The sequence below is a fragment of the Phaseolus vulgaris genome, chromosome 8, assembly GCF_051622355.1.
Source record: "Phaseolus vulgaris cultivar YP4 chromosome 8, ASM5162235v1, whole genome shotgun sequence".
Lineage (NCBI taxonomy): Eukaryota > Viridiplantae > Streptophyta > Magnoliopsida > Fabales > Fabaceae > Phaseolus > Phaseolus vulgaris.
In genome coordinates this window covers 58,460,393-58,474,120 of record NC_143505.1, presented here as the reverse complement: position 1 = coordinate 58,474,120, position 13,728 = coordinate 58,460,393, and the positions used below count along the sequence as shown (strand labels likewise).

Genomic DNA, 13,728 nt, shown 5'->3' with positions numbered 1-13,728 from the left:
ATAAAGGAAACATAACAAATTTTTAAAAAATATTAATAATAATAACAAATTACACTATAGTCTGATTCTGCTATTAATAATAATAGTAATAACATTAATATTATTAATGACAATATTAATAATATTAATGTTAATAATAATAATAATATTAACAACAATATTAATAATATTTTATGATAATAATATTAATAACAAAATTAATGATAATAATAATATCAATAACAAAATTAATGATAATAATAATATTAATAACAAAATTAATGATAATAATAATATTAATAACAAAATTAATGATAATAATAATATTAATAACAAAATTAATGATAATAATAATATTAATAACAAAATTAATGATAATAATAATATTAATAACAAAATTAATGATAATAATAATATTAATAACAAAATTAATGATAATAATAACAATATTATTAACATTATATTAATAACAACATTAATTAGATTAATAACAAAATTAATTAGATTAATAAAAACATTAATTATATTAATATTGTAATTAATATTATTAATATTAATTAAGATACAAATCCATAAATAAATGATCTATTAAAGTATTTCTAAATACACTAGATAGACTTATCTACACATCTGTATCGATAAAGAATATTAATAAGAACATTAATAATATTAATAATATTAGTAATATTAATAATAATATTAATGATGGTTATATATGTAAATTTAGTTTTAATTAGAATGTAATGATGAGATGTTATTCTTCTTCTTATAATTATTAGAAATTAAAATTATTATCAATGCTCGAAAAAAATTATTCAATTTTTGCTTTTTTATTTTTCAAAATATTATTACATTTTATCCTTCTAATTCTAAACTTTTTGTACTGTTTATATATATATATATGAATGTTAATTTGATGGAATCTTTTTATCTCATTTCATATTTATTATTTATTTTGTAGTAGTGTTATAAATGTAGCATATTACACAAGCACTTCCAACATCTCTCATTTTATTTGATAGAAGAATCTTGAATGAGAAATGATCCATATATTGTTTTTTGTCTGGTGCTTAGTGAATTACTATGATAATTATGGTGTTCATGGCATTCACCACACACTCCAAGAAGATTTAGAGTTGGAAAGACAATTACAACTCATTAACAAAACACCCGTGAAGAGTATTCATGTATTTTATATTCTTATATTTTATTATTATATACTCTCTTTTTTTGTTGGATTTGATCTTAGTATGTTTTCTAATGTTTTTTTTTTTCAAATATGATGTTTTTTTATATCTTTTAGACAAAATTTGGATATATTGTTGATTGTATTGATATTTACAAGCAATCAGCATTTGACCATCCTTTATTAAAGAATCATAAATTACAGGTACATTCTTTTGAACATTCTCAAATATAGTCAATTTTAGATATTTTTTTCCTTATTATTTTTGTTTTTGCTTTATTTAATTACAGAGAAAACCCAGTTTTCAAAACTCATTTGAAAAGGCAAGTGTAATGAATTCTTCTACTAAATCCATATTTGGACTTGAGAAAGACGAATGTCCAAGAGGAACTGTTCCTATTAGAAGAACAACAAAAAATAATCTCATTCAAAGCAAATTACTATCAAATAATCATATCCTACTTCAAGATCTTCCTGGTGTTCATGTAAGTTTTTTTTTGTATAATAAGATTGAAGATGTTGTCTTGTTTCTTTAAAATTCATCATATCTAATGTTTCAATTTGAATACTTATTTGAATTTATTATATTTTGCAGCGTGCAGAAGTATATCTTGTAGGTGATGGTCCTTATTACAAAGTTAGTGGAGCTAATAGCATTTATAATCCAAAAGTTAGTAGAAATGATCAAATGAGCATGTCTCATATATGGGTTCAGAATGGACCTAAAGATGCTACTAACAAAATCTCTATTGGATGGCATGTGAGTTTTAATTGAGTCATGTTATCATTTTAGTTATATATATATATATATTAATATATATTTTAGTTGATACATACCCTTTTAATTTGTGTGAATTTGTATAGGTGGCTCCACAATATCATGGTGATGATACTGGAAGTTATGTTTTCTCATCATGGACAGTAAGAGATTTATTTACATGTTTTTTAATCTTTACCCAAAAACATGTTTCAATTTTTAAAAATTTAATATGGTATTACATTGGGACACAGTCAGATAATTTCAACAAAACGGGATGCTTCAATCTAATTTGTTCCGGGTTTGTCCAAACTCATCCAACAAAATATATTGGTGCACGATTGGATATAGTGTCTATATACGATGGATTAATGATGGAGACTGAAATTTCTATTACAAAGGTCATGTTCATTCCATTTAATTTTCTCTATGTAATGTTAGACATGATATATCATATTATTGAAAAAGGTTAATATGTATTGTAGGACCTTAAAGGAAATTGGTGGATAAATTACCTTGGCGAAAACATTGGATATTTTCCGTCAAAGTTATTCTCGAACATGAACTCTGCTGATCAAGTGGGTTGGGGTGGGAGAACATTTACTCCTCTTAACACTCTTAGTCCTCAAATGGGATCTGGATATTTACCAGATAACAATTTTGTTCGTGCATGTTATTTTAGAAATATTTCCTTTCAAAATGATTCAAGAACCGATTATGGACCTCCACAATATGCCACAAAAAAAAATCAAGACAAACCTAGTTGTTTTGGTGTTCATTACTATGGTAATCTAGGACATGAGCTTGGATATTCTCTCTTATTTGGAGGACCCGGTGGTGATTGTGGTAATTGATAATAAAAGTTCAATAAAACTCAAAAAATTGATCTATTATAATCAATATTAAATATTAACATTTAGTCAAAAAATAATTTAATAGTTTAAATGTAATAATTAAGTCTAAACTTCTAAATCTTTCTCATTGAAAAATGAATTATGAATTGTGAGAGATTGATTCCAATCAAAATGACATAGATCGATGGTTGCATTTATAATCCTTAACAAACTTTTAAAATTATTTCACAGATTTTACTTTGTAGTTAACGATTTGGAATATAATTTTTTTAAAATAAATTTAAATAAAAAATATAAATATTATATAATTGAAGAGAAAGTATCCACGTGTATAAATTGAAAGTATTATTATAGTTTATTCTCTTAAGATGTAACAACTTGTCACATTAATTAAGTGTAACAAAAATTCTCTAACCTTATGGATAGTAATGATTTTAAAAGTGTATAAATGTGAAAAATGAGATTTTTTATATTAGAATATATCTTTCTCATTTTTTTTTATATGTAGTGCTATCAAAAAATTGATTTGAGGGTAGGATATCATCATATTCTGGTGAGAGATGAAGATGTTCATAAGACTTCTTCAAGACATGATATAGCCATTGTAAATATATGATCAAGTCTTTGGAGTGACAAAATGCTCCAACAGTATTCATGGACCACACGAACAATCTAAGGGCATGACTCATTATGGGTAATTATTGATGGAATGACGAATAGTGCTAATTTCCTTCTAATGAACACAAGAATTTATATGTCCAAGTTGGCTAAACTATATACATCAAGGAGATTATGAGATTGAAATGAGTATCTTTTAGTTTTGCCTTTTACTAGGATCCCATATTTACATGTAGATTTTGACTGACGTTACAGGTTTTGCATATAATCCCATAGATGGACAGTAAGAAAGAACAACCTAGTCACTGGGTGATTTGTTGAGATATTGTTTATTGGATCATCTAGGGAGCTGAGATGAAATTCTTCATTTTGGTGGAGTTTACTTATAACAACAACTATCATGTTATGAATGGCATGACATCATACATGGCAATATATGGGAGGAAATGCATAAGACATTTGTGTTAGTACTAAGATGGTGAAGTATTAGTAGGGTTGAAGTTATTACAACAAATTAAATATTTAGATATTTAGGATAAAATGACGTTTGATATGAGTAAACTATTCTCGCCGGCTCGAGATCGGTCAAAATCTGGATGTGCTCCTTGTGATCTCCATCCAAGTTCTACTAAGTTAACCTTTAGGGAACAAAAGGGGGTTCCACCTACGATTGCACTCCATTAAGTCAATAAGAGCAAAATATTGTACATATAGTGAATATATTGCAGATATGCAAGTTGAGAGTACTCCTTGTTAGTGGTCATCTATTTATACACACTGGTTTTCCCAGGTTTTAATGTGGCATTTGAGAGTATCCTAACACAAAATATGAATATTATGTGTATAAATCAGAGTATTTGGTAATATAATAAGAGCATTTAAGTAATATAATCATTGCAATAGTGCACGCGGTGTCAGAAGTAATAATTGTCACACACACATTGAAATAGACTGTCATATTATGCGAGAAAAATTACAAGTCGGAACAATCAGTCATTCTAATCACCACATAATTAGCTTGTAATTTGGAGATTTTTTCTATACATGATGTAAACACATGAGAATAAAAAAAATATACTTTTTTTTTTACCATATTCTTAAATACCATTTTTTTATAATGAAAAGAAGATGAAGAGTGAATGATATTGTGTGTGAGAGTGAAATGGTGAGAGTGGACGTGTGAGATAGAGGGAGCACGGGAATTGCTGTGCAAGAGGGTGAGTCAGAAAAAAGTGTGGTTTGAGGGGACGGAGAGAGAGAGTGACGCAGGGGTGCAAAAAGTGAGAGAGAGTGGTACGAAGAGTAAAGGAGTCAAGATGGGCAAGAAGGTGCGTGAAGTAAGAGTGAGGTAAACGGGACAAGGAGAAAGTGGGCTAACGTGGTGCGCTGGGTAAGAGAGTGCTGTGAGGACAATTGCTTCCTACACCACCGAAATACAGAGGAAAAGACAAAAATACCCTTAAAAATGGGGTACATATAAAATTACATTTCGGACCTTCTTTTCCAGAACACAATAATATCTTTGGATAAATTTTTTCATAATGTAATATTTTTAATTCTGGATTTTTTATTCGGAATGAGATTTTGATTTTTTGTCTACAGATTTTTATTTTCGGAACACAATAATCTCTTTTGGATTTACTTTTCTATAATACATTATTTCCAATTCCGGATTTTCATTTTCGAAATAAAGGGTATTTTCGAAATTTTAAAAATTATGTTGGGTACTGGTTCAAAAGTGTTGGGTGCAGGAAGCAATTGCCGGCTGTGAGAAGGAGAGCAGCGAAGAAGATGGGCTGAGAGGCAAAAATGGTAATGAGAAAAAAAAAAGGTGTGAGAAAGGGGTGCGGGCGTCTAAAAAGTAATAGGGAATAATTATTTTTCATATTTTATTCTTTTCTTTTTTATTAACAATAAAAATTTAAATATCTGGACAAAATTTGAAATTTGGTGTTAACAACTGTCCCTCTTTAATTAGGTTTTATTAGGTAATATGAAAAATTGTCCTTTTTATATTACCATAAACTGTGTAGCTTCTTGGTTTACTAAGCTGCCTCTTTTAATATTTTATCCGTTTGTTTTTAACTAGGGAGCATGCTGCTTCATCTATGCTGTATTTTAGATATATGAAGGTGAAATTTGCATTAACTGTTTTCATACAATTTTTGCGTTGTACTGGGCTTCACAGCACCTTCCTTAAATTAATGGCCCCATGGTTTTGTCTTAAATGTGGGAGAGAAATTTGGAATTTCTCTACGTTGAGCCCATAGATTTGATTTGTAAAATTTGTATTTAATAAGTAGGAAGTTTCTTCCTGCACCCCTACGTTTTTCTTCCAGCATTCCACAATGATATGCAAATACTAAATTGTTTTTATTTTTTTTTTAAATCGTAAAATACCCCTAATTCCTAAAAACGCTAAAACACTAACTTTCTTTTTCATCTTCCCAGCGCAGCCGCAACTCCCATTATGTGTAGCTCTTAATGCTTTAGGTGATATTGACAACTTGAAGTAAAATTTATGGTTTTTGGATTTGTACTTCTACTTTTTCTTCAGATTTTTGTTTCCACACTTCATCTATAATATTTTAGATAATGCAATCCGATAGTTTTACAGAATAAAGAATCTGTATATGTCTTTTCACATTCCTAGTTATGGAATCCGTAGAAATCCCAAATTGATTCTTCCAATAAAATTTTGGATTTGTAGTTTCGGTAATATTTTGGATTGTTGTTTCCGGTAATATTTCAGATTTATGAATCCGTAGCACATTATTCAATTATGGATTGATGAATCTGTAGAACATTACTCAATCCCGATTTCCAATAACCACAAAAACTTCATAACCACCAATGATTATAAAAAAAAACTTAAGATGAATGAAGAAGATGAACTAAAAAACTTCTATAACCCAAGCAAAACTTTGGCAAGGCTACTCCTCCACCTTGCTCCGCACAATTACAAAGACCTTGCATCAGCACCTAAGATGAATGAAGAAGATGAACAATGACAAAGAAACTCCGATGCCCCTTTTCAAATAATAGGTCGAGGTCAGTTTTGGAGTTTTTTAAATTGTGGGGTGCAGGAAGGAGAAGCCTAATTAGAATTGGATGATGACTCAGAAAGAGAGAGTGGGGCCCAAATTTGCCCATTATGAATAATTGCTTTTAGGACCCATTAGTATATTCTTACACTCCCTACTACATTATATTTGATGCCCAGCATTTTGCTATTTACCACACGAGTTTTCTTATTATATGTTCAGGACCCTTTACTTTTGAAGTCTGAACCCATTCAGCTGACCCAACACTAACAATTTTGCTATGTGTCACCCTTTTTTATTTTATCCACCCACCTTTTATAACCTTTTATAAGATTTAATTAGGCTTAAATTTATTATTTTAATAGGATTAGAAAACCTAAAAGTCTATATTAGTTTATATTTGAATCTGTCCTACTATTCATTATTAGGTTCTCTCAATTTTAATGTTGATATCTTCAACACAAGGGACATATTAAAGATGTCATGAACTAAAACTAAGAATAATTTATAAATTATTTTAATAAACTCACTATCTTTATAAATACTTTATTTTAAAATAAAAGATATAATGCACAGATTTTTAAATACTTTATTTTTAAAAATAATAACAATTATGCAATGATAATGAGTCAAAGAGAAGGAAGATAATTTTTATTGATATTGTACTCATAGGTACAAGGTACAGTCCTAAACATCATCTTCCCTAAACATCATCTTCCAAACATCATCTTCCCTAAACATCATCTTCCATTATGGAAGGAAAGGGGGAAGGGATCAGAAGGGGAGGAGGAAAGGGACGGAGGTGGGAAGGAAGCTTCCTCCACAACCCGTTCTTCCGCCATTTGCAATGGTGCCGGTGTTGGAGCGCGACTGCGTCCCGTCATACGCCAAACTTTGTACGCAGTGACAATGGCCAGCACAAGCAGAAACATCACAATTATCACCACCAGTATCCACCATGGGAGAAGTTGTTTGCTGTTGACATCTTTATGTTGGATTGAAACCGGTCTACGAAAAGGAGACAGCAAGGATGGTTGCAGTAACGAGGATGTGGGCATGGTATGAGAAAGAAGAAGAAGATGCGAGAAACAAAGAAACAGATGAATGAGCAGAAAGCATAGAGGACAGGAGTATATATTTAGGAAGCAGAGGTTGAAAGTTTTTTACTTTGAAGAACTCCGATTCTTCTATTCCACGCAAACTAATTGTAGAAAACTTGTATGCATATACATGAATCCCTCTAATGCAATTTTCTTTCCAAAAATTTGACATTAATTCAAACTTTTCTGCATATTGCGTGTAACAGAGTATCTATATTGAAAACAAAAAACAGAGTGACACACTACACTCACCGCTGCAACCTCCCAATCACCGTGCCAAAGCCAATCAAACCGCTCCAGCCGAAACACAGCTTTCTTCTCATACATCCTCTCAACCACAAGCGCCCATCCGCCGCCGCCGCCGCGCCGCTTGCAACTAACACCTCCACGCCAATAACCCCCAAAACAGTCACGCACGGCCACCGCCCAAACCGTCACCTACTTCCACTCACCGCCGCGCCTCTTTCAGCCGCGCCTCTAGCCACCGGTCACCATCACCGCCGACCACCATCACAGGGACCCCCGAGGTTTGGCTAAGGGTAAAAGTTAGTGTGGTCAACACCCAATTTCGTCTGGATAAATGAAGTTTGCGAAAGAGATTAAAAAGTAATAAGAAAACCCCACACTTACTATTCACACGCTTACTCTTACAAAGTGCCACTACTCAGCCCACCTTTACTGCTCTCTTTCTCACACCCCCACTCTTACTCAGTGCAGTTCCTCAACCCACCTTCACTGCTCTCCTACTCACACCTCCTCTCTTAGATCGTGTACCCACAGCTCCTCTTATTCTCTACTTTTCACACCCCAATGTTCTCTCTTTTGCACCCCTAACTTTAACCTTTTTCTCTTCCACCTTTCCTCTCTCCACACCAAAATCCAAAACTTTCAGCTTTTTCTTTCTTTCCTTTCCCTCAAAGGAGACCAAACTATATCCCCCACACACATAAGCGTCCAACAACTTGCCACTTACGTTTTTTTATATCTGCACCACCATGTTTCTTTTGAAGCTTCAGCTCATTCAGCTGGCCCAGCACTTTTGCTATATGACACATGCTTTAATTTTATACACTCATCAACTCTTATTTCCTAAAAAAATAAGAGTAAAAATACGTCATCTCTTATTTTCTTTTATGAACATAAATACGTAAGATCAAATTAATCCTTGTGGGATCCAAATAAAAAAAAACTCTGCATGCATTTTGTTTTTATTTTTGAAAAAAAAAAATTTAAAAATAAACTACTCTTATTTCACATATTTAATTAAAGAAATCTTTTGTAAGAATGTTAATATCTTCCTACTTGTAACGGCTTTCACTACTTGTAACGGCTTTCGAATTGTGAATCTAATTTGTAAATTATATTTTCAATTTTTTTATAATTTTCTATAATAAATTATTGCGCTTATTTCTTGTCGGTATTCATATTATTTATTTTATTTTTCGCTGTTCGCCGTTATGATTCGATTGTGACAATAAAATTTAGCTAATTTAATTTTTTTAAACACACTTAGTTACTAAAACAAAATTATGTTTTCAATAGAAAAGAATTACGGTGAGTTGCGACAAGACATTGTTATATTTTGTTTGTAAACTTGTTATTTTAAAATTAAAAATATAAGTGGATTATTTTAAATGAAATTAAATATCAAACGTACAAAGAATTGAGGTAAGAGCAAAATGACTCATCTAATCAGGTCTTATTCTGGAAAACTCTTTCCATAATACATTTTAAATTGTTTTGAAGTCTGAACCCATTCAGCTGACCCAACAGTAACACTTTTGCTATCTGTCACCCTCTTTTATTTTATCCACCACCTTTCATAAGATTTAATTAGGCTTAAATTTATTATTTTAACAGGATATTAGAAAACCTAAAACTCTATATTAGTTTATATTTGAATCTATCCTACTATTCATTATTCATTATTGGGTTCCCTCAATTTTAATGTTGATATCTTCAACATAAGGGACACTAAAAATAAGAATAAATTATAAACTATTTTAAATTTTAATAAACTCACTGTCTTAATAAATACTTTATTTTAAAAATAAAAAATATAAATCACGTATTTAAAAATCATAACATTTATGCAAATTAGGGGTGGCAATGCGGGCCAAGTTGACCGTCCCGTGCGAGGAGTACGAGTTCATTTCACTGACCGTCTCATATAAGAGGTAATTCGCGGGCCTGCAGGGCAACCTGCATAAGAAAAATATTTTTTTTCAAAAATTATAATTTTATTAATTATAAGAAAACTTATTTCTACTACTGAAAAATTAAAATTTTATTTGTGTTTCAATTCATTTAATTAAGTAAAAATATAAATTCAAGTATGAGGGTTGTTAGAAGGCTTGATTAAAAATAATTAAAGTTTTTCATTGCATCTATAATTCATTCAATTAAGATAAAAATATAAATTCAAGTATGAGAGGTGTTAGAAGGTTTGACTAAAAATAATTTAAGTTTTGTTTTGCATCTATTTTTTCCCAATATATGTATGTAAATGTATAAGAGTATCTTATCAAAATTTTGCTACAAAATATTTTAATGATGACTAATTTTTTAACTATCTTATTGAAACCTCATCTTTATATTATTTTTTCATTAATAAATTTTAAATGTAAAACTTTACTTAAAGTTAAATCTACTGTAACTCTTAATACTAACTCCTTTAGATGATTAAAATAAAACATTCATTTTTTTAGTATATTGATTTTTTTTAAATAAAATGAAATAAATGTCACACTAATTGGTGAATGGAGTATATTTTTATTACAAAAGAAATAAAATAAATATTTTTTTTATTTATGCGGACTAGCGGATCAACCCACCCCGCCCCGCTGTTGACCCGCACGGGTTGCGGGTTATGCGCGACGATTCAAAGCGGGTTAACGGGCTAGATTAGTGAGCCCGCCCCGCATTGTCATCCTTACTGCAAATATAATAAGTTCAGGAAGAAGAAGGGAGAAGAAGAGGAACAGATGAAGAGAAGAAAAGAAAACTTATATTGTATTGTAGAGGTGAGAGATATGTATAATAACCATAACAGTGAGACTTTGGAGGCAGAGGTAGAAAATGGTAAAGTATTTTCTACTTTGAAGAACTCTACTTCTTATAAATGATTCTTCTATTCCACGCAATGTCATTATAGGAAACTTGTCAACTTAAGATGCATGCATATATATTGGAGATCCTACATCGACTAGATATTAGAGCATTTTATATAAGTGAGTGCAAATTTCACCTTATAAGCCGATTTTATGAGGTTGGATTAAACTTAAAGTCCACTTCTTAATAATACATATATGGATTTCTTTCAAAATAATTTGGCATTAATTCATACTTTTGTGGTAGATTGCGTGTTAACATAGAATCTACACGCCAATTATATTCCTCTTCAACTTAAAATTTAAGAGTACTAATTTATGGACAACCCACCCTTTTGTCTTACACCCCAGTTGCAAACCAATAAAGTGACAAAAAATCTGTCACTATTGTCACAGTTACGGATGACAATGCGGGGCGGGTCATGCGGGTCAACCGCAGTCCGCTAGCAAAAAGTGCGAGTCGGACTCACTAATTCAACCCGCTAACCCGCTTAAGCCCGTATCACATAAATCACAGCTCGTACGGGCCAACAGCGAAGCGGAACAGGTTGACCTGCTGACCTGAAAAAAAAAAAAAATTAAAACAAGTTGTATTTGGCAACATATAACATAAGTTACTTAATTTTTTTCCAATTCAAAACTTAATTAATTTGATTTGTTGTTGCATTCACTCCTCTGCCTCCACATACGACCAGCCTCCACGCACACCCCTGCACTCCGTCGCGTACAACCTTGGCTCGCACGCCCTCCACTTCTGTATAAAACATAATCAATCTACATTTATTACACAGGACGGATTTATGCGGGACAAACCAACCCGCATTGTAATTCCTATATATAATAGAAGGATTCGGAAGTCAATTGAAAGTTTGTGGGATAACATTTAAAAAAAAATAAAAAAATTAGTTATTCTTAACCATGTTAAAACGGAAACCGAAAACAAATCAAGAAGATGTTGTATTACAATAATATTATTCCTTTCACACCAATTAATTCTCTTATCGATCATTTCCACTGGTGGAAACCTCATCAACAAGTTTCATCCATTCAAAACATTTCTTTTTTTTTTAATATATAAATGACTGGACATTCAAGAGTATAGCAGTAGATCAGTGCGACTCCTGCTATTTTCAAAATTGAAGAAAATAAACAGTGGACTTAAAGGGTGGAAGATTGAAAAATCTATAAAGAAAAGAAAAGAAAAAATGAGAGTGTCGTGAAAAGAAAAATTCATAAGGAAACTAATTAGATATAGACTTTTGTAAATTTAAAATGTAACAAAAAAATCCTAAAGAAACTAAATATATGTAAACTTTGTAATAATTAACCATAATGCACCTCATATCTTAATATAAGATTCTTACATATCACATTCTATATAATAGAGATAAACTTAATCCATAATGATCTTCAAACACTTATTTTTTAATTTTTTTTTTGTCACACCCTTACTTGATTAACCGTAAAACAACCTAAAAAGAACCATATCATCTTAATGTTTCTAAATCTTATTTCTCCTATAACAATTTTTTTCTCCTAACTAACCCAACAACAATTACAGAAAATAAAAAAAGTTAAATACAATATCTATTTTTTTAATTAATTAATTTATTATTTAAATATTAACTAGTTTATTATTTATGATTTTAAACTTATTGAAGATAATACTTTTCTTAATATCAATTAAATAAAATAATATAACTGTTTTGAAAAAAAAATCAGTATACTTACGATTACATAAGAGTTTTTAAAAGGACTATCTATGTTTACAATTTTATATTTTAGTAAATAACTGAGTGTATGTTATTATTGATTACTACATTAACAAGACAAAAATTACATCGATTAGTGATAATAATAACATCTTATTATTAATTACTAATTAAAATTAATTTTACACGTGTAAACAATCCATCGCCTTAATGTTACTACGGGATCAAGACTAATCAACGTATAAACACATCTTAATGTTACACTGAAATCTTAAAAAAATAAAAATAAGTCTCTAATTATTTTAACGACCTTGGATTAGGACATAAATCCTAAACGGTTAATGGTTATTAGACTATGACTAAAGCTCATCTTGAATGCTCTAATAATAAAACACCAAAACATAGTGATATATTGGGATTTTTTACTATAACTATTAAGAAGTGGTCTAATTCAACAGCACATACCCTTATATATATTTGGATCTATATATTTGTGAGTGAACTTATAGAAGATGCACGATAGGTCCAACAAATTCTTACTATGATAGATTCAGAATGACTCTGATACCATATTAAAATGTAGATTTTAAGTATAACTTAACCTTATAAAATCTATGTGAGGTTTGAACCTATTTATATACTCTAAAATGTCTTAATCTCTATGTGAGATTTCCAACACTAACAAAATAATCTCTCATTATCTACTCTAATACTTTCCCCCAAAAAAAATTCAATTTTCAAATATAAATATGGTCAAACTTCAATGTTAATAACATTAACACTAACATTAATAATATTAATAACAAATTTTATCAATATTAACAAAAATAAAATTAATAATAATACATTAATAATAATAAATTAATAATAATAATTAATAACATATTAATAATGTTATATTAATGACAAAATCAATAGATAATGACTAAATTAATTATCTACTGAATTCGTAAGTAAATCGTGGGTAAATTTATTTACATCCGTAAACAGTATTAATAATATTAATATTATTATTATTATTAATTTCTAATAATAAGAAGAAGAATAACATCATATCATTATATTCTAATTAAAATTAATTTTCCACATGTAACAATCAATCGCCTTAATGTGCAGATATTCTTTAGGTTAGAAAATGCGGCTTATATCTCAATTTTTTTGAAATCTTATTTCATTCCGTTTAAAAGGTTAGAAATCAATCTGTGTTCAAAGTATTTTAGTAGTAAATGAATATGAATTGTTTCCTTCTTCATCTTTATCTGTTTGTTTTCTTCCTTTTTTTTTTCTGGTATAGCTAAAAGATCTGGAAAAAAAATTATTCATTTTACGCGACACGAAAAATTAGTTTTACCAACTAAATTATTAGTT

General features: G+C 29.8%; 1 protein-coding gene and 1 long non-coding RNA gene across 2 annotated transcripts; one reads left to right on the top strand and one right to left on the bottom strand.

Moving 5' to 3' along the window:
* The first annotated feature begins 936 nt into the window (after positions 1-936).
* LOC137826134 (protein neprosin) lies at positions 937-2,791 on the top strand. Its single transcript, XM_068631993.2, has 7 exons — positions 937-1,166; positions 1,283-1,369; positions 1,456-1,650; positions 1,761-1,925; positions 2,030-2,086; positions 2,177-2,323; positions 2,408-2,791. Exons 1-7 carry the CDS (start codon positions 1,020-1,022, stop codon positions 2,774-2,776), a joined length of 1,167 nt encoding a protein of 388 aa, XP_068488094.2. The 5' UTR covers positions 937-1,019; the 3' UTR covers positions 2,777-2,791.
* Positions 2,792-7,063: 4,272 nt separating this feature from the next.
* Positions 7,064-8,112, bottom strand: LOC137826962 (uncharacterized). The gene is made up of 2 exons (XR_011083628.1): positions 7,791-8,112; positions 7,064-7,446 (listed from the first exon to the last, which is right to left on the bottom strand). It is a non-coding gene; the product is annotated as an uncharacterized LOC137826962 (long non-coding RNA).
* Positions 8,113-13,728: the final 5,616 nt, after the last annotated feature.